Source organism: Anser brachyrhynchus (genome assembly GCF_964034855.1).
Source record: "Anser brachyrhynchus genome assembly, chromosome: 15".
Lineage (NCBI taxonomy): Eukaryota > Metazoa > Chordata > Aves > Anseriformes > Anatidae > Anser > Anser brachyrhynchus.
Genome location: NC_137733.1, coordinates 2,150,927 through 2,172,263, shown reverse-complemented (window position 1 = coordinate 2,172,263; position 21,337 = coordinate 2,150,927). Strand labels below are relative to the sequence as shown.

The following is a 21,337-nucleotide window of genomic DNA, read 5'->3' as shown; positions in this document are numbered from 1 at the left end:
ACCAGGTTGCTGCAAGCCATATCCAACCTGGTCTTGAGCACTTCCAGGGATGGGGCATCCACAACTCCTCTGGGCAGCCTGTTCTAGTGCCTGACCACACTGAGTAAGGAATTCCTTTCTATGGAATAACGTTATTCTTAAATTTAAAAATTAGATCTGTACGTATTGATGGTTCAGATTTCAGGTGGAAACAAATCTGATCTTTGCAAGCCATACTTACATAGGCAGTGTTCAAAGTTTCTGTACGCTTTTTATTATACAAGTGTTAACTGCCAAATAAATGATGACCCAAGATCCAGAATCAGTCACTGATCTTTAGGCAGTCTTATCACTGGAAAAGATGAAGCACTTTTGACTAACTGGAACTGTAGTGATATAACTAGCATGGTCTCCTACTGAGCAACTAAAAACTTTGGCCCTTTGAAAACAACAGCCTGTATTTCTCACTGATCACTGGGTTCAGGATGTAATCCAACTGGGGAGTGGATTACCAGACGACAAATTTCCAGAGGTAGGAAGCAGGTTGTCCCAAGCAGTTCATACAGTTAGTCATTTTCCTGAATAATATCTCTTAGAAGCTGACACTCCCTGAAGCCACAGCCATTTCAGGGAGAGGTAGAAAGCAGCAGGTGGCACAGAAGATATATGTGATTTAGTGGAAGATAGCCATGTAATAGACTATACACTCTTCTAGATAAGGAAGCACCTGAGGACCATGATAAAGTATATGGGAAATGGCTAGATTCTAAGCATTTTTAACGCTTTGACCCTGCTATGAAGAGAGTTCTCAGTAACGCGTGGGGGCTATTAATCAAAATTCATCCCACAGTAGGCAGATGGAAGTTTTAACAGTCACATGTCATTGCTACTGTCATCTTCACTCTGAGCAGGAGTTCTAGCCCTTCTGCAATGACTGCTAACATCCAGGTTACTCTCAAACCTAGAACTCTTGCTTTTCCTTCTAAATTCTAATTTTTAAATTGCCTGCACATGTTGGCTCCAATCACAGGCAGCAAAAAACAGTGCTTTCATCTTGACTCTTCAGTAGATTTTTTTCTTCTGCCAATTTTGAGTTGAGGGGTCAAACAATAAATGTCTTGAGACTTCAGGCAATGGTCATCACTCCATGCACAAGAGCTATCTTGCATGCTGCAGAGCTTCCACCATGCTTCTAAAAAAAATAAAAATCTCTCTATATCAGATGGCTAGTGCAAGAGTTCTGATGAGAGCCTGGATCTCATTTTTAAATTCCAGTCCCACATTTGCCTATAACAGTACCACTTTCAGAGATTTTGTCATAGATAAAGCAAGAAGTGCTATGCTAACCTAACTTTTCAGTCTTCAGTCCACTTCTTCATAGTTAAGTCTACAGTGAATAGGCTAAAATCGATCCTCTCTGCAGAAACATACCCTTTCAGAGGGTCACGATACAAGATTCATTCAAAGGTGATACAAATATCCCCCTAATTTAAGTCTTACGAAGATGTGCTGCTGGAATTCTGTGACATAATTCAACTGATTCTGTTCTAGATATATATCCAAAAGTTCTTTGATAAAAATTGTTTTTCCAGAACCGAAGTTGTAAGATTATCCAAACACTCTAGTCAGTAACTACCAGGAAGATAACGTTCACTTTCAGATCAGGTCTCTTGCTATTCAATGCATAAATGACATACTGTAGGAGTCCTCATGTCTCTTAAGTCTCCTTAAGTCAAACAGCAAAACTGAAGGTGAGCTAAACTGTTATAAACTTTGTCAGGTGCTTGCGTTGTCTGGATATTCAAAGACCATTCATATCTTCCTGATTCAGAAAAATATTCTGAAGGAATTAAGAACGTGCTTAAATTTTGTTATGAATTAAGGTCTACACACTCAGCATCCAACGCCAGAAAGTACGACAAGGGCTCAGACTGCTACCTGAGACAGAGCTGTTTCTCTGACTGCCTCAAAGTCCTAGTCGGGAATACAGAATATAACCAGACTTCAGATATTAAAACCTCCTTCAAAACTAGCCTAAAAGATGAATTAAGATTTCTCTTAGATTGACTATAAAAGGGCAAAAACTGCAATACAAACCATATTTTCATATTAAAATAAAGAAAATTGTTCCTTTAAATTTCAAAAGCTTAACAAAAGGAGTTACTTTCTTACATATTTCAAACAAAACCTTTACTCCAAATGAAGTTGCTAGTGTGCAAAATAATTGAAGTGAAAATTTGGGGGAGGAAGTGGAAGGAGCAAATTCTCTCTCCAAACTGTTCATGTGGGAGAATCCTACGGAGAAAAAACTTACATGCCTAAAGACAGACTAAATAAAAGTTACTTAGAAATTAATTTAAATTGTTGGATAAGCGTTACTGTACTACAGGTACATATTTCAGTCACGGTATGTCCCAAATTCCATGCCATTCCATGCCAAGGACAAACATCCAAGTTCCAGAAAAAAAAAGAGAATTTAAATGCTTCTAGAAGCTTAACAGAATTGCCGTTGTATCAGAGAAAACAGAACGGTTCTAACAAGCTTTTACCTAGCAGATCTGCTCCTTCATCAACATCCCCGATAACCTCGGACCCTGCTGTGGAAAGTTCATGATACAGAGAGTCCGTGTTGATGCCGAATGCTTTGTTCACAATCCCCTGTGTTGGGCTGTTGTTGGAAGAAGAAAAAGCAAGGACACTTGTTACTTGGCAACATTTGAGCTACCACATAACTCTCTGAAATACTGAGCATTACAGAACATTGAAGTCAAAACTCAGAGTACATTCTGCCTGTTCACCATAGGCTGACACAGGGAAATTAGTAAGTAAAGAAAAAAACATATTTTATTTCCTGTATCAAGTGCAAGTACCTATCATGCACAACCTCAAAGCTTGCCTGGTTGATTCCTTTTTACATCATAAGAGTTGATGACAACTCAATATCTCACAGAAACCTTTCAATTCACAGCAGCTCTCAATTCTGACTTTTAACACTGTGCAATGACTCCCACACTCCTATCAACTTCAAAGCAACCTGCAAAGCAGGTAAGAAAAGCAGATCAGATAAGGACTCAGATGCTGAAAACAGCAATGGTCTTCTTTTTTCTTTGCCAACTAGTAAGTGAAATCAGCCTGAAGGTTAGTTTCTTCTTTGGGTTCTAAGTGCACAAATGCTTCTTCCTATGTCAGCAAAATGTATTTCATTAAAGGTAAATCAAAGTTAATGTTATCTAATCACATCATATGGGAACATATTTCCACATCTTAGTGTCTTCTCTACCACAAATCTTCTCATATTCTTTGACAATCTCATGGCTTAAACAGAATACAACTGTTGCAGAAAGACACAGTAAGGAGGAGTGAGGCATCCTCTAGGATTGTCAGTGCTTACTGCAAAAAGTGGGATTAAAGTGGGTATAGACACTTCTAAGTGCCCTGCCTTGTACAAGGGGAATCAGCCAATATGAATGAAGGCTGTGCAATTTTTCCAGCAGTCTAACACAAAGGTCAGTACCAGTGGATATTATCTCAAGTCATGTGGCTTTGTTCTTAGCTAAATCAAGTCTCTGTGATCAAACATGGAGATTACAAAAGTGTTGTGTTAGCTGTCTCTGATATTTGAGAGGTAAAAAGGGTTGCAGATAAAAGGAAAAAAAACAGAATTTTTAATTACAGAGCTACGCAGGAATCTGAGAACACTGAGGAATTACACAGTTGATGCAGTCTAACAGACAGTACAAGCGAAAAGAAGCAAACAGCATTCAAGGTCTGACTTGAAGACATAATTCAGCTTCAGCACTCCACTTGCTGAAGCAATACATCTCTCAAAAGGATTCTGTTTTTAAAGCAGCAAGCACACTGTTCAGCAGCTCCAGAGTTATCTTGCGTCTCCTGTGGTTTTCTGCCTCTCTATGCGGAACAAAGATCAATCTGCATGAAGAGCTTCCAGTGCAGCAACACTCTCCACTCCTTTCTTTTCTTCATGTTCAAACCAATTATCAGTCTGATCACATCAGTCACTTTTACTTTCCTCACACAGAGCTGTTTTGGCTACCTAGATTCCTCCTGCTGCTGACCCTAAAAATTGTCCATGTACCCTACACATTCTAAGGGGAATTTAACTGTGTGTCACAGGTGAGAAAGGCATCTGTTATTGCTGCTCACATGCACTTTTAGAGGACTAGAAGAGGGTGCTCAACAAGTGCAATCCAGTCCAGATTTGGTCCATGAGAAAATTTTGCCTTAACTTTGTCAGGGTATTATTTTCTGCATACCTACAAGAGTTGGGGGGTTATTTTTGCTGGTGTCCTGCTAAATTACCCACTGGACCAGAGTAAAATTAATGAACTCCATAAAATTAATCTCTAGACCTTCATAAAAATGAATCAAGGAACCTAGACTAGTAATTCTAGGTTAATGACGTCTCACAGAAACATGGTGCCAAAATTAACAGCCTTTAGGGAGCCTCCCACTGAGCACAAAAACGGTGGTAGACAGGAAGGATATCAGCATAGTAGTTTGGTAGAAGTTCACTAATTCAGAGGACTCTGTCAAGGTCCTGAGTGCACTGATGGTCCAAAATTGCTCTGACTAGCCTCACCTTAGACCTAAACACAGCTACCTTCTGTCCACTAGTCCAAGGGCTCCCTTTAAGCTCAGGCCTGTGCCTACTGTCCTTATCTAACCTATGCCGCAGGTGTACTTGTCTTCAGTCCTGTGTCCTGCTGCTCCTGGGTATCCCCTGCACCTAATTCATCCCCTTCCTTTGTAGGGGACTGCTTATGAAGCCCGTTACCAGTGCCCTGCTCCAATCCTGCAGGATTGCACCACAGCCACTGCCCTGCTGGGGTCACTCTTGCTTGTCCTCCCTCACAGATCAGACCTGCAACTCTTCCAACACTTGAAAAAAAAAAAAAAAAAAAAAAAAAACAGAAAAACTGAAAAAGTCCTGAGATTTTAAAACTGAATTCAGATCTGATCTCATTAGATGAATGCATCTTTTTCCTCACCTTGAAAACTTAAGCCTGTGTCCCCTTTGCCTGTTTAAATGTTTTGTTGCTACGTTTCTCTGTGCTCCCTGATCCTGCAAGGCAAACTAACCTGTCTCAAACAAACCTCATTCAGTTTGCTCAGATTGCACAGATCCTTCCACAGATTACCACCTGATATTTGCCTTCCCTAGACAACTCAAAGATAATCAAGACCCCACACATTTGCACTAGGCAGAATATATGGATTTTCCTCAAATAGCTGTATCTTGAACTCTGTGAACCACGACATCCATTCTTCGCTCACCACAAAACCAAGCTAAAGAGCGAACAGCAAAAAGTCACAATCAGTACCTGTTACCAGTGCGTTCCAGGCGGGGATCTTGACACATATCCAGTTCTGGTGTAGAATCTATGATGTCCTGAACATCGGACCACTCGTCACTGCTTCCCATACCTAAGAAAGACAATACATATGGTCTACAGTATCAGTGCTTCCTGAAGGCACTTTTGCAGCTTTGAATACCATGGCTTCAAAACTTCTTGGTTCCATATACAAAGTGTTAAAATAGGAACAGAACGTGGCTGATCACCTAGAGACAGAAATGCACCAGGACTGGGAAGGTGCCTTCATGATTCAGGGCAGAAAGACCATTAGCATACCCTGTGCCACATTAGCTTGCCACCAGTATCATTGGCCTGGATATGCATTAAAATGTAATAACCAGAAGTACTTTATCCATTAAAATAACTTGCAAATAATCTTTTTATCTGTCAGTAAAAATTCTCCAATGACTATGCAGCTTTAGCCAAAATTGAAGAAGAGAGTAACTTTTTTGTATAGCTTCACAGAGATTACTCTAGTTATGAATTGGCACTGGCTTATTTTAATAGATATAATTTGTCAAGACAAATTCTCAAGTCTACAACTAGTTTAGATACCCATTACAGTGAATTTTCACTCAGAAAACACATTGTCCAACATATGAAATCGTCCGTTTTCTGTATAATCTACAGCTTAAAGCCAATATTTGAAGAAAATAAGAAAATAAAAATAAAAATAAAAATAAGTAATCCTGTTGTCAAGTTACTCATAGTAGAAACCAAAATGTTCAAAAACTCAGGCTTGCACCTATCCTAAAAAAAGCAATATAAATACAATATCTGTTTACACATGAAATTCCTGAAGGATTAAAGACCTCATATGTAAACTATATTAGTCCCGTAACTGTTAGATGTGAATTCTTTAACCTTTCCAAACTTCCTCAGCAGCCAAATATACCAAGCCCAGGACAACTTGAGTGTTGATTTTACTGTTTTAGGCTGGCATTGTGGACTTGCTGGCAACAAATGTCATGTTGAAGCCAAAGCCCGATGTGTATTTGTTGACAAACTAGGCATCCACACACAAATGGTTCCCCACCTCACAGAAACAGACGATTCATTCTCTTTATTTTATAACCTGGGAAGCTTTTCTGCAAATCCCTTTTTTTGTAGGTTCTGCTCTTAGACTTCTGCATCACTGACAGACATTTTAATTACAGATTAATAAAATACCTAGTTAAAATTCAAGTATCTAAGTTTATCTTATCTGCATGGAGATATACTTCTGCATCACACGTGAAAAATAGCTGAAAGACTGAATATGCGTAGCACATAAGAAACATACACCTATCTGCCTTGAGCAGATTCCACATTATGATAATTTCAGCAAGAAAATTTAAACTTTTGTATACACATCCACTTTAGAGTTGCATGCATATAAAGGGACCTGACTTGGACCCAAAAAAGCTATTGATAGTAAATGACCATATAAGCACCAACTGCAAAATTACGGATAATTATTTATAGTGAACTTGAACTACTGCCCTCTCAACTCTGAGAAATACTGTAGGACAAACTTTTCTCTGAAGAAAATTCAAACTCATCACTGGAAGAAATTTCTCTTCTTGCGTTTCTTGTTCTAGCTTATTCTTGTTAGGTACAATTCCTGGTTTCAGCCACCAAAGACATCCATACTCAATTTCTCTGTTACTAATGCTCATACTGACTTGCATTGGTCAGGATGCACAGGAAATAACAAGGAGGTTCTCCAGGAGAATACTATGGGAGGTTTAGGCTGGATATTAGGAAAAAAATTCTTCACTGAAAGGGTTATGAAGTATTGGAAGAGGCTACCAAGGGATGTAGTTGATTCACCATTCTTGGAGATCTTCAAAAAACATGCAGAGGTAGTGACATTGCTTAATGGTGGACTTGTTAGTACTAAGTTAAAGGTTGGCCCAGATGATCTTGGGAGGTCTTTTCCAGCCTAAATGATTCTATGATGCTAATATCAAAACCTACGTTCTTTCATATGCTCCTGCACAGACTTTCCTGTTCATTTTACAGTCCCTTTGTATTTAAGCTCATGACCTGCAAAAAACAGACCACTACTCATTTCTGAAGGTTGCTGCAAGTCTAAATACAATACAACCTGGGAGGTGCTCAGACACTACATTGGTACAGCTATATTGAACGGCACTGAAAGTGGCTTTTAGCATGTTATTACATCATTTTCTTTCTTTAAACAGTCTGGTGCTAAAGGCTTAGGTAATGGCTTTCTTCACAAGGAATAATTAATTCAGTTTATTGAGGCACTCCAGGAAGTGGAAAGAAAACAACTGAAACTTTCAAAGATTTCTTACATGAAAAACAGACTAAAAGAAAACAGCTTATTTAGCTTAGAAAAATGGCTAGATAGGGATATAATTGCTATTCTGAAATACATAAAACTGTAGGGTAAACACATGGAAGGGAAAATAATTAGTTAACCCAACTGATAATTTTGGCATATGAACAACTGGCTGTAAAATACTTGTGAATATATCCAGAGAGAAAACTAAACGCAAGTTTTCAACTAGCATACTGATGAGTTCCAGAAATGGCGTTCCAAAAGCTCAGACTGAGATGGGACTTACCTGTTCCTGAAAGGGGTTCTATGACATGGATTAAAGCACCTGCAGGGAACTGAACTCAGTAACCCATTGTCATCCTGTGTATTTGTGAAACTATTTTTATTACTGACTTTTCAAAACTTGCGACTCAGAAAATAACTCACATCCGATTAGCAGTCTCTCTACATATCTTTCTAAGTAAGCTTGTCTCAAATTCTATACCTACAAAGCTGATTACCCTTCAGTCTCCCAGCCTCTTCTTGTAACAGAGGGACACAAGCACTGTGAAGGCAATTACTCTAATGACAAAATAAGCAAGCTCCAGCTTCCATACCTATGCTGACATTCCTCATCTCCTGTGTAACCTGGACTTCCATGTTCCGACTGTTCCGCTTTTCTCGTGTCCTCTTGTTGCCCTTGGTTGTGCCATTGTATTCGCTGATGGGTTGGACGCTCTCATTCAGGGGCGTGACAGCAGCAGAGGGCACAGATGATGTAGGAGTGTTGGACTTGGTTCCTGTGGTGCTCGGTGTGGCAGCTGCCGAGGACTGCCCAGATTCAGACATTTCATCTTGGGGGCACTATAGAAATTCCAGGGCAGGGAAAGAATAAAAAGGGAAAAGCACAGGTAGATATTTCAATTAATCTCATATTCGTTCGAATATGGCTGCCTTAAAGCATTATGGAAAATGAGTCTTGCTCACTATACCAACTAAACGTCCAGCATTCTCTGGTGACACATGGCACTGCAACCAAAATGAAGCAGTGAGTTCTCATGCTGAACTCAGGAAGCAAATCCTACCTGTGAAAGGACTGATATCCTTCTTCTTTTACCATTTAAGACTGGTCTTCACAAGTCTCATCAGTATGTGACCTCTTCATCATGCACCTCAAGGAAGATTGCTTTATCATAACTGAAAAAGCACCTGCAACTGCCACTGGCTATTGTGGAAGCTGAAGGCCTTTGGCACTTGCAGTAAGCCAGGCCAGCGTTTCCCAAGACTGGAAGACAACATGGACATTGCTTGGGAAAGATCTGAAGTGACCTCTTAGATGATCTGGAAGTTGTCATTACAGTAAGCCACTGACACAACCAGGATGAGAATCTCTAGTGTTGAGACAACGCCAACGTATTTTTGATGCTAGACTGCAGAAGCAAAGTGGATACCAAGCTGGGATAGTCTGACTTTATTAGTGGTGGAAGACCTATGTCCCCACACCACATTATGCGGAAGCTAGCCAAGCATGCCTTCAGCTTGACAACACAATAGAAACAGATGTGGTCTCCCCAGTTACAAATGACAAGACAGGATCCAGGAATTCAAAAATCAAAAGCTGACAAATTAACATAGGAGATGGATTTCCAGTGTGAAATGTGCACAAATGGGTCTCATCTTTACAAACATTACAGCCCCATTTCTCGTACAACACCTCTTGAAAAACATGGGAGACTTAAGGCTCTGTGAGGATTTTATACTGTGCCCCTTGTTTGTCAATTAAAGCAGCACTGCTTCAAAGTCAGCCAATTAATGTCTTAACCAATGCAGTGATCATTCCCAGAACCCAATGAGATCTCCACATTCTTCACGGTAGCCTGCTCTAATTACTGCCTGCAGGGAGATGACAAAATTAATTTTGAAAGTTATATGTGATAATGAATTGCAATTGAGTGCAGTGACATTCAGTATCTGCACACCCAGACTCAGCTATAATCTGTATGGCTTGTCTCTCCCCTCCTGTGCAACTACGAGAAAGATTCTGGCTCTGCTCAGAAGCTGCTTCAAGGCCTCCCAAACCTTGGAGCTGTGATGCTTCACTCATTTGTAAGTCTTGTTCTACTTTCTAATAGTAACTGAACAACATGACAAAAAAAAAAATCAAATTCAAAATGGGATGAGAGAGGTCTGAAATAAATTAACCCTTTGCAGCCTTTTTTTTTTTTTTTTTAATCTGGAATCTTATTAACATCTTCCTTTACAGACTGGCCTCTGTATGCTTATCTTAAAATAGCCTGCTATACATTGTACTGTAGAGGATTTACATTGCATTTGCACACTTGTATCAGAAATTAAGGGTTTTTAAAAAATATGCTACCATTGAATACTATCCATGTTTTGTTTGGTTTCTGTACTGTCAGTCTGAATAGCCCCCGTATTCCCACATGGACGTTCAAATCGTCTCCCTGCACATTTGCTGGTTTTACTATCAAAACTGAGATTGAGACACTTTACTTAGGCTGCTACAGGTGGAAACCACACTTCCCACATGTACTTCATATTCTTGTTTTGTGAGCTACTTTTCTAATATGTAAAGAAAATAATAGCAAACTTGATTTTTAAGAAAAAATATGATCCAGTAAGGCTTACAATACTTCAACTGCAATTTGCCTGTTGTGCTTTTTACTTTACAAAGGGACAACGAGTACCACATGTAAACTGTAATCATAAAACCTCTTCCCCCCCCTAAACAAAACTTCTTTTGGATGAATGGATTCAGAGATCTCCTTGTACGCACTGTAAGTCTGTAAGCATAACCTAAGTCCTTGAGGATCTTAGCACTGTAGAAGAGACATCGAGATGGGTCAGCATGTCATTCCTTGATTTTCGGAACTAGATGTCATTCAGAAATCCTACACCATTATTGTCTATACTGTATACAGTGCTACTTGTATTGGATATATATCCTGTAACTTCTTGTTTATTGACATAATCTTTCCCTCACCCAGAATACCCAAGTGAGTAATTACCCTGGCCTTTCATTTATTCTTGGTTATACATCTGAATTTTATATTTATCTAAAGTATGTTCTTTATCAGCCTGCCAGCCTGCCCTGGAAAAATTCATCTCAAATGTAAACACTACAAAGACACTCCTCTTCACAGTCCAGAAGGTCTATTAAACTTCACTGGTATCTTCCTTCTATTGTCCTGATTGCTCCGTTAACTCTAAATATTCCACTAACTATACAGGTCTCCTCTACAGCCTAGGAGGCATTCTCCATAACCCATAGCTCACACAAAGAATACTCTCCACAACCACCACTTACCTACAGCCATACCTGTCAACCTCCTAAACATCAAATGTGTAGTAGTGACCTCCAAAATGCATTGCAAAGGCCCAACATTCATAGCAGTCATATGTCACCATGAGTAGCCACAATTGTATGGTTATAACACTGAAAGCATAGTACATAAAAACAAAAACGTTAAGGACTTTCAACTCCAAATTATTATATAAAATAAAAGTACAACTGAATCTAAAAGTAAAGTAATAAAAACAGCAGCTTAAACAAAATAGTAATAAAAAGTAGAAAAGGACACTTAAAACATAAGTACAGTATGGCCCCATGAAATAGAAAACCTAGTCAGAAGAGTCAGGATATACATATTGGGAAGGTGAGTTACGTGTGTGCAGTCAAAGCCAACAAAATATCAGAGCAGCTGAAGAAGAGGCAAGGAGTATATGAGCACTACTGCTGAGATTTCAGTCATGTAGAATAGTTGAGAAATAGCACTTCAGTCACAGTAAGTAGCTTGCACAAGAAAAATACTCCATTCCAAATTGCAAATCTAGCAAGTCAGTTAACCACTCCCTTTAATTATTCACAGGTTTGTTCCATACTCTTAGGAAATCCACCATAACACATTAACCATCCAAGTCTTCCATAGCCCAAGCTCTCTATCTGCAAACTATCAGCTGTCCTCCTTAAGACCTTCTGATTTTTTTCTAACAAGCACCAAAACAAATCCCAGCACTACCCATCAGACACATGTAGTATCTGACTTGAGTAGCAAAGTACTACCTCCGCACAACGTTTTCTTGTAACCAGAAATTGACTTTTTGTCTGACACCACCAAGAATAAATTACTAAATGATCAGATCAGTAACCCTCCATTACCTGAACTTGGAAATCAAAGCTTACAATTTATTTGCATTCCTGTTGTATTCTCCTGCAATGGAGATGCTGAGTTATCAATGAGATCCACTCAACCCTCACTAAAAAGCTTTCAGAAGCTCTGCAACGGCATGGCTTAAAGAATTGTGCCTTCAGAAGTCTGGAAGGTGGATCTAACCCCAGCTTCCTACCAACTCTCCTCTAAAAACTTATGCCTGCCACACATGCCTGATCAATAGAGAGCTCAAGAGCATGTTCACACCATAGTGTACAGCACTGACTGGAGACCCCAAGGAATAGACTCCTTCCAGAACTAAAAGTATGGTCTCTGTACATTTTGGTTGCTGTGTGCATCCCTGCAGCAGTGCTGTGTTGGCACAGCACTAGTCTGTCTGCAGTAACACATTCATACCATATCTTCATTTCCTCTTCCTTGATTATGCTATTGCTCCATGGCAATGCTATTAATTACAGGTAAAGTCTTCAGAAATGACTGCAGGACCTGACAAGCATTCCGCAAACTGCTATATTTCCCAAGTATCTGTGCAAATTGCTATATTTCCCAAGTCTCTGTGCCTTTAACACTACAGCAAGGGTTAGGTTTCAAGTCCCCATCCTATCCAAAGATCTTGATTTTGGATTTCCAACTTCTGCAACTGCAGAGGCTTGACACAGTGCTAAGCTCTGTGCTGTTCTGTGCCTGGCTACTTTCCATAGCCTGTGGAAAAAAAAAGAAAAAAAAAAAAGGAAGTTGCTGCTTTGTGTTCTATGGAACTGAATTTGTCAGAATTTCTTGAGCTATGCATCAAGGAGGCCACTTGGATGTAGACAATGTAAGTCTAGAGCAACGGACTAGATGTGTGAGAAACTGAAGAGCTTTAAGCACAGTGCAGGACCTGGGCATACGGAGAGATTTAGTATCCCTTTTTACCAAACATACGAAGACCAGAACAGTGATAAGTCAAAAAGAACAAACAATGAAGAGCAAGTGCAACCCAGTCCCTGGCCCCAGCTGAGGTACAAAAGCACTGTTCTTATTGAGGGGGAGAGAAGGGTCAGGTTCCATCATTTCCTCTCCCAAATAAGACAAAAAAGGTGAAGGATTTATCTTCCCTAAATTACTGACTGCCTCCCCACACATTCCTTTCAACTTCGGGCCAGCCAAGTAAAGGAGATTAATACTGATGCAAGGAGTAAGAAGAAGCATGAGGAGCTGTATTAAATCCCTCCCATACTGTATGCCAGATCTGTGAAAGGATATTCTTCCACCTACAGTACAGCTACCACCGGAGTAAATGCACAGCAGGAAGAGGCTGCAAAGGGTTACGGACACAGATTTATCTCCACCTTAATGAAAACATGGGATGCTATTGACAGTGGAAGAGTGGGAAACCCTTGCTCCGTGATGGTCTATAAAACCTTGTAGCTGGAGTTGGACTGCAGCTGGCCGAGGTCACTCAGGTGCCAGTGGTCCAGTGTTGGGACGATCTTGGCCCCTATCTGCCCACGTACCATGCCATCCGCGAGGGGGAAGACATTCAGAGAGTTAGGACGTTCCTTCCTGCTAAACAGAGAAACAGAGACAAAGGGAAAGCCAATCTGTTAGCTGTTTACAAGGGTCTTACACAAAAGAAACAGCACACCAGCTTATGTGAAATATTCGTCATTAGAAACTGAGTTGCACTCTCCACTTAGCAGCTGTGTGGATTCCCAACCCCACACCTCCAAAGGGTTGTCTGTTCAGACCCAGGGTGTCTATTGGTAGAGCCATGCATCTGCCTGGAGAGAGTCTAAGAAGGCAGAGGTGTTCAAGTGACCAAAACAGACAAAAACAACTTCACTACCAGTATAAAATATTGTGGGGAAATGAAAAATGCAGAGAACTGAGCTGATTTAAGCCAGTGTATCCTCTGAGAAATGGAGGTGCTGTGGGCTACAGCAGACAACTCCCACAAAAAAAAAAAAAAAAGGAAGATCCCAAAGATTCTAGAGATGTCATCACTGAAACAGGAAAGAGGCTTTAGTGAGTCACCTACACGCCACTTTGTACATTCCACCCCAAATCTGATTTGCACCAACAGCAGAAATTAGTGGTTTTTGGATCACTTTCAATATTAAGCAAGAAAAGTAATACTTGTACTCTCCAATCCCCTCTCCATATCCAATTATAGCTCACTGAAAATTCAGAATTTAAAAGAAGTTATAAATGAATGCATCATTCATATGGCCAGATGTCTGTAACTGCATTCTCTTCAGCCCTCTCCTTTATTGCAAATGCAGGTGATTAGCTAGCTTGGATTTGATTCTGAATATACAAGCTGGTACACATTTTGAGACCAAGTTCTACTGGGAGAAAACGTAGAGCAAGCAGTAGAGGTAGAAAAGGCTGAAGCAGCATGCTGAAACCAGCATCCACTTTCGTGCCAGAGGAGCAGGACTGCAGGGACAGACCACAGCTCCACTTAGTGCATCTCCCCAGCAGCCTCTGCTAGCTGGACTCCAGTGGCCTTTGAGATGAACCGAGCTGATCCTGTGTGACATTAACCCACAAAGAGTTTAAGTAATGGTATGTCACCTACTCCTGGATAGGACTATTCACACTTCACTGCAGGTTTCTGCTTTCTGGTGCAGAGAGTGATGAAATCTGCCATTCTATACACCAGCTTTAATAACAACAGACCTTCATGTACCTTTCTTTAATGATACTCAGCACTGGTTTAAATTGCTATGCAAAAAATGTTTGGCTGTGCATAAGGTGGTCAGCTCGAACTGCCCAACAGACCAATGTTAAGACTTGGAAATCAAAGAAAGAAGGTGTCTAATCAGCATTAACATTCCAGAAACAGGGCATCAGTGAGCATCTCCTCAAAAGACACAGACGTGCTCCCCTTCTCCATCAGGCTCCAAGCCAACCCTGTGCAGTGGTGTTCCTGGACACAGAAATAATTTTTGCTAAGACTCAGCTAAGCTACCCCCACAACCACTTCATCACAGAGTGGGACCGGATGACTTCCAGAGCTCCCTTCTAACCCGGCCTGGTCTGTGATTGTGATCTGTGACTGTGGACAAAAGAACTGCAGCAGCACCTAAGGCCGCCCCAGGGCTTACTCAAACACACTGACACAGGGGCTGGGGCACAAGCCCAGTCATTTATGAAGAAAGAAAGTGAAATGTCTAACTGAATAGACATTTGTGGAGAAAGCAAATAGCCCAGCCTCTCCATTCTCAGCAACACAGCGTGCTGCTCCCTTGCGCCAGTGCAGCTCCTGCTGAGGAGTAACTGCTTGCTGTGGCCCATCTTGGAAGGGCAGAGAAGGAAGAAAGGTGTTTTCAGTGTGGTCCAGAAAGGATATTTGGGATGCACTTTTCCTAAGAATCTCCATTTTCTCCTGAAAATCCTAAAGATTCATATATGGAAGTTTCATAGATAAACCCTCTTACAAAAGCAGCACACGTATGTGAATTTTAAAGGAACACAGATCACAGACACTATCTGATTGTATTTACTTTTGCTTATAGAGAACACACACTACTGCAGTTTGCCCAAATACTGATTTATCACCTCCATCCTGCCATTTACACCTGCTCCTAATAAGTCAGGATGCCAGATCTGTGACAAATCCCATTTACCTCTGACCGACTTCCTGCATTTACCTCTCCTTATCCTACCTCTGACACTCTGAGACTCTGAACAGTTTCAAACAGCTGTTTTAAATTTCTAAATAACATGCTAGGGAAATTTTTCCCCTAAAATGAAATATTTACTTTGGCACTGTACCCACGAAAAGTACAGTCAACTATGCACAAGAGATTGTTAAATGACTCAAAATTAAAAATTAGAGCTTTATGCCACAAAGACAAAATTCTTAGTTTCACAGTTACAGACGTAACTTCTGAAGGGTCCCAAAGGTTCTACCCTTTGTCAGTTAGAAAAAAATATATTTCAGGCCATTTTTTGAGCGGCTTTAACTATTAGTTTATCTTCCTTCTTTCTTCAGGCTAGAAGGGTGGTCCTAAGGGATTCATTCTTCACAGCTGTATGTTGCTGGAAAAAAGTTCCTAACATTCTAAAACATTATTTAAAATAATTTATTTCTGCAAAACAAGTGGCACAGTTAGACTACCTAACAATATGCTATAAACGCTTTTGTGATTAGAGTGGTATGTCCTAATGTGGCAACACTGCCACTTGTAAGAAATACCAGCCATCCCAAACACATGCTGACACAGATATTGAATTATACTTCCTCTTCAGGTAAGCTCTACTAGATTTCTTTTGCGAGCCCACAGCTTGTTTCTAGATTCTTATGAAAACACATTTAACATGCTAGGAAATGTAGCACCCCACTGAATGTACGCTGATCATATGAACTTTATTATCCATGCTAAACAAAGAACAGAGGTGCAAAGTCCCAGCAGCAGCAGAAGCTGTAGGATCTTCAGGAAGGTATTTTAATGTAGACTGTTAGGAAAACTGCATTCAAAATTTCCTTTCTGAATTTCTTTGGAAACACTTTCCAGCCTCTTCTGCATCTCCCAGAGAAGAGCAAAAACTGCTAACTTAAGCTTTGCAGTACTGGGGCTGACTTTATCAGTCTTCAAAGAAGTTTAGAGTATCCTCAAGGTTGGTATAAATTCTGAGTGCTCACTACAGCCCTTTGTAGTTACCTTCACACACCTAAGCCTTTCTGGTACAGGGGGACTCAACACTTGGTTAGTTCCACTTCATGTTACAAGGTAAACAGCAAACACCTCTATAGAGGTTTGCAGTAGCCAAAACCTGGGTCAGAATGCTCTTTCAGTAACATCCTACAGCTTATAAAACTTAACAAAACTAAGTTTGTCAACATTTAAAAATGAGAACTGCCCTCTTCGTAGGCTAAGGGGGTGCAGAACTCACTGCCTAGCCCAAAGTCAGATGTGCTTTCTGAGAGTTACTAATGACACACATTTTCTGCCCTGCTTAGAAAATATGCGTATTTTGTACTCTTTCAATAAAATAAGGGAGAAAAGAAAGCTTTTTTAAAATTCTGGGAAGTGAAGTGTAAATATCCAAACACACAGGGCTGATCCTGTTTTGGGACAAGCTTCTTCCTGATGTGGCAGCTTGTTGCCCTCCCTTTGCATCAGTTAAGGGAAGTGGCACACGTGAGCAAGTCCAATGCAAATGTCAGTAAACAGAGAGGGCAAACAGGCCAGAACAGTACATTTCCAGCATCACACCATTGCCACTCAACAGCAACCTCCAAAACCATGATTAACAAAATTAAGGTGCAACAACAGGATTTACCTTTTCCTCCATGACTGGCGATGACTGCAGTGACAAACATAACAGCCAAAACAGAGCAGCAACCACACAAAAAGCAAGACACAAAGAAAGAAAGAAAGAAAAACAACTATTAGAGAACAAAGGTCATGCAAACATGCAGCCCTACAAGAGACAGTGTAAAGAGACAGTGTATGCATGCGCCCTAAATCGCACTATGTGAAGGTGTGCAACATACTCTTTACCCCTCTCAGATGGCAGTAAATACCCCAAAAGTTCTCACACAAACTTCTCTCACGTGACAGACAAACACACTTTGGGTATGTATGGTCTTATGCAAATACGTACCTTCAGAGCCTACCATACAAAACACACCCAAGCACGTTCATGGATGAAAATAGGAAATGATACCTGTATCTTCCCCAAAACATCAGTGCACCGACAAACACAAATGGTGGTGTTCGTCCACACATAGCTGCGTGGTGACACAAAAACACACATCTTTAAATGCTTGTGCCCAACAGGTAAACGCAGCACATGCTTGAACAGTGCAAAGCTTGAAATGAAGGAAAAAGTCCCACTTCCCACTGGTTGTTCCTACAAACTCAGATAAAGGCCTGTCAGGGACTTTCACAGAAATAGTGTTTCTTTTTTTTTTTTTTTCCTCTTCCAAGAGACTAGCAATATGCCACACTTCAAAGCATTCATCCAATACAAAGAAGCAATTCCTGAAAATTCTTGAAAATGAAAATTTTGCCCTTCAGCCCTCAGAATGGTGGCCCTGCACGTATAACCAACAGCGCTGTTCGCTATCCGTCTCTTTCACTGAATGATGACATAAAGTCACAATTAATTTTAGCTTATTTGAAAATTTGGGAAGGGAAATCTCATTAAAACCAATTTCTACTGTGTACTCCAATCCAAACTTGGCAGGTGCATACACATAGCGCCTGTTAAAGGAGGGAGGCCCTGAGCATGCTTTTGCCTACAGCACCTTTAGATTTTATCATCTAAGTAATTGCACAGATATAGTCTTATTTACAGCAGGATAAGTGGGAAGGGAAACAAGCCTAACATACTCATACCATTACAGTTGTGACCAGGATCGGACTGGGGCAAATGAAAAGGAAAAAAGTAGTCTGATGAGGATGTTTTTATGAACATCCGCTCTCACACTCAGAAGAACACCTATAAACTACTAGTTCTTTTTATACCATGTCTCCTCTTTCTAGAAGAGAAAGAGAAGAGACCCATCATACTCTTTTACCTAGAGAGGGTACCGTTTATCTTTTGATATTTTTCCTCTATAGATTTTTATATTTTGGACAGTTCATTTGGATATTGGGTAAGCATAATCTGCAATCAGGCAATGGCTAGGATGCCAGACACCAAACAGTCTTCTGTAATTGCTTTTATTCTTCTAAGCCATTCTCTGTTGGGACACTGATTTATTGTTTTGAAGAAAACATAGCACTGAGAACTTACTATTCAGACCACTTAACAACTACCACAACCTTTATTTACTCCTCTCTAGAAGGAATACTGTAAGATCCTATTTTCTGAAAGGACTATTTGATCCTCAGCAGAAGAAGGGTAATTAACTGTGGCTTTCCTTCCTTTACGTACATACTGTAAAAAGGCTTTGGTAGCCTTACAAATGAGATGATAAATACCTTATCAACCAAATAAATGTAGGATCTCTTTTTGAGATACCAATATATTCCCGCTGCAAGTTATTCTTGCAGCCAAGGCTACAAAAGTATCTTTAATTATTACCGAATGTAATGAAGTAACACTACTCACTGTTGTTTGTTTTTGTTTCCCCTGGGGGAGCTTGAGTCATGCAGCAGTTGTTTCTGATTTAAGTACAACTGTCACTTTAGAAAAACAGATCCAGAGAGAAGGCATGTGCAGCTGACCAAATCTGAAGTTTTGAAATGCTTGGGATTTCCATGACTATGGAAAGAGCTCATCCAGACCAGAATGCTCCTGGTCCAATTCCTTATAGATCTGACTGAGAACTGCACTGTAAATCAGAGAGCACATGTAGGAGAAAAACTAGATGAGGCAGTCTGCCTTTCAAGTTGAGGTGAAAGCTGTTTAAAACCGTGATCTTGCTCCCCCTGAGATGTTGCTGAGTCTTCTCTGTCTAGTGGATGGCAGGGGAGCTGTGCTTCTCTGCACAACAAAAGAAACGGGAGCATATGTGGACACTTTACTTCCAGCTACACTGTGCCATGTCTGCTCAGCAGCTCACAGCCCACCCAGTCCCCACCTGAGACATGGAAACAGTAGCAAGATACAAATGCAGACATCAGCACAGCTGTTCTTCCTGTAAAATGTCCATGAATTTCAGATGGGAGAACTCAGCTGGACTGACAATGTGAGAAACAATCAGCAGCCAGTAACACAGGCTCAAGCGAGGATCTCAGTGAAGAAGCATTTTTAATTGCAATGGCAGGCGTCCTGCAAGGAGGAGCGTGCTGCAGAAATACTACCAATACAGAACCAGAGGACAAGTCTCCCAGCCCAGCAGGATGTCCCACCTTCCATTCATACCCACCACTCTGGCAGAAAACGGAGTGCTAGCTGGGGAAGGAATATCAAGGCTGCAGTGAACCTGGCAGGAGTCTCAAGCTATTTACCAAACATTCTAAAAATTCATGTTTTTTACTACTCCATTTTTGCATCCTTCAAACCTCTTTCGTGGGGGGAGGGAGGGGGTTGTCTCTTTTTCTCTCCCTTTTTCATTCTTACAATACACAATCAAAATTTTGGCAGTTTGAATTCAGCCTTCCCCAGAGCCGTCCAATCCAGCAGAAGGAAGGCACAACTTCTAGGGTACTTGTATTTCTTAAGCCAAGGCCTGAAATTTCCTTTCTTCTTCTTTACCTCAAACCCAACTGACATTTATTCTTACTATCTTTCTTCATTAGTGATTTTCCTCTTTCTTCACATCCAAATTCTCCTTACTGCTCCTCTTTCACATTTCATTATGTCTAAACAGATGATACCGTTCCCCCTTCAAAAATGTTCATGACTTTCTGTTCATCAGTTTTCCTAGTATTGTCATATCCATGTCTTCTCCCAGGTTGTCCTGTGTGTATAGTCTGACATGCCGTACCTTTTCTTAGCCTAATGCTTTCCAAAGATTTGGTTTTTGAGTGAAGTACAGCAGTATTAACCAAATGAAGTATGCAGGTATTAAGAAAGACCAGTCAGACATATTTTGTAAGACACAAGAGAGGACACACCTAGCAGGCAGTCTTTTTTGAGTACTCCTATGCAGCTGGTACTGCGTCTGTATATTTTTTAGACCAAAGGCTCTCACAGCTTGTGGCTAGTATATCTATGAAACCTTTTAATATTCCTCAGGGCCAGAAGAAATTAAAGAGTTTAAAAAGAACAGGTAAGAACAACAAAAATATTTGTTTGAAAGATTAAGTCTTCTCAGGCCTGTCCTGCTCCCTCTGGATGGCACCCTTCCTTCCGGTGTGTCCGACCCCACCACACAGCTTGGTGTCATCGGCAAACTTGCCAAGGGTGTACTCAATTTCACTCTCCACGTCACCGACAAAGACGTTCAACAGCGCCGGTCCCAGTACTGACCCCTGAGGAACACCACTCGTCACTGGTCTCCACCTGGACACTGAAGCCCTTGACCGCAACTCTCTGGGTGCGACCACCCAGCCAACTCCTTACCCACCGAGCGGTCCGTCCGTCACATCCATCTCTCTCCAATTTTCAGACAAGGATATCATGCAGGACGGTGTCAAGTGCTTTGCACAAGTCCAGGCAGATGACGCCAGCTGCTCTTCTCCTAGCCAACAATGCTCTAATCCCATCGCAGTAGGCTACCAGATCTGCCAAGGCACTGTTTGCCCTTAGTGAAGCCATGCTGACTGCCACCAGTCACCTCCTTATTTGCCATGGGCCTCCACACAGTTTCCAGGACGATCTGCTCCATGATCTTGCCAGGCACACAGGTGACACTGACTGGCCTGTAGTTCCCCAGCTCTTCCTTTCTTCCCTTTTAAATAGGGGCGTTAGGTTTCCCCTCTTCCACTCAGTGGGAACTTCACCAGACTGACACAACTTCTCAAATATGATTGATAATGGCTTAGCAACTTCATCTGCCTGTTCCCTCAGGACCCTCAGATGCATCTCATCAGGTCCCATGGACCTGTCCACCTTAACGTTCCTTAAATGGTCTCCATCCTGATCTTCTCCCACAGTGGGCAGTCCTTCATTCTCCAAGGCCCTGCCTTTCCCTT

At 41.0% G+C, this 21,337-nt stretch overlaps 1 protein-coding gene across 1 annotated transcript in view; it reads right to left on the bottom strand.

Annotated features, from left to right (window-relative positions):
* Nucleotides 1-21,337, bottom strand: part of MAPK8IP3 (mitogen-activated protein kinase 8 interacting protein 3) — a 71,150-nt gene that overhangs the window by 33,021 nt on the left and 16,792 nt on the right. Inside the window, exons 5-8 of the mRNA XM_080557129.1 lie at nucleotides 13,217-13,361; nucleotides 8,238-8,484; nucleotides 5,322-5,424; nucleotides 2,529-2,647 (exon numbers count right to left, since the gene is read on the bottom strand). Coding sequence (XP_080413255.1) covers nucleotides 2,529-2,647; nucleotides 5,322-5,424; nucleotides 8,238-8,484; nucleotides 13,217-13,361 — 614 coding nt within the window. The remainder of the gene's footprint in view (nucleotides 1-2,528; nucleotides 2,648-5,321; nucleotides 5,425-8,237; nucleotides 8,485-13,216; nucleotides 13,362-21,337) is intronic.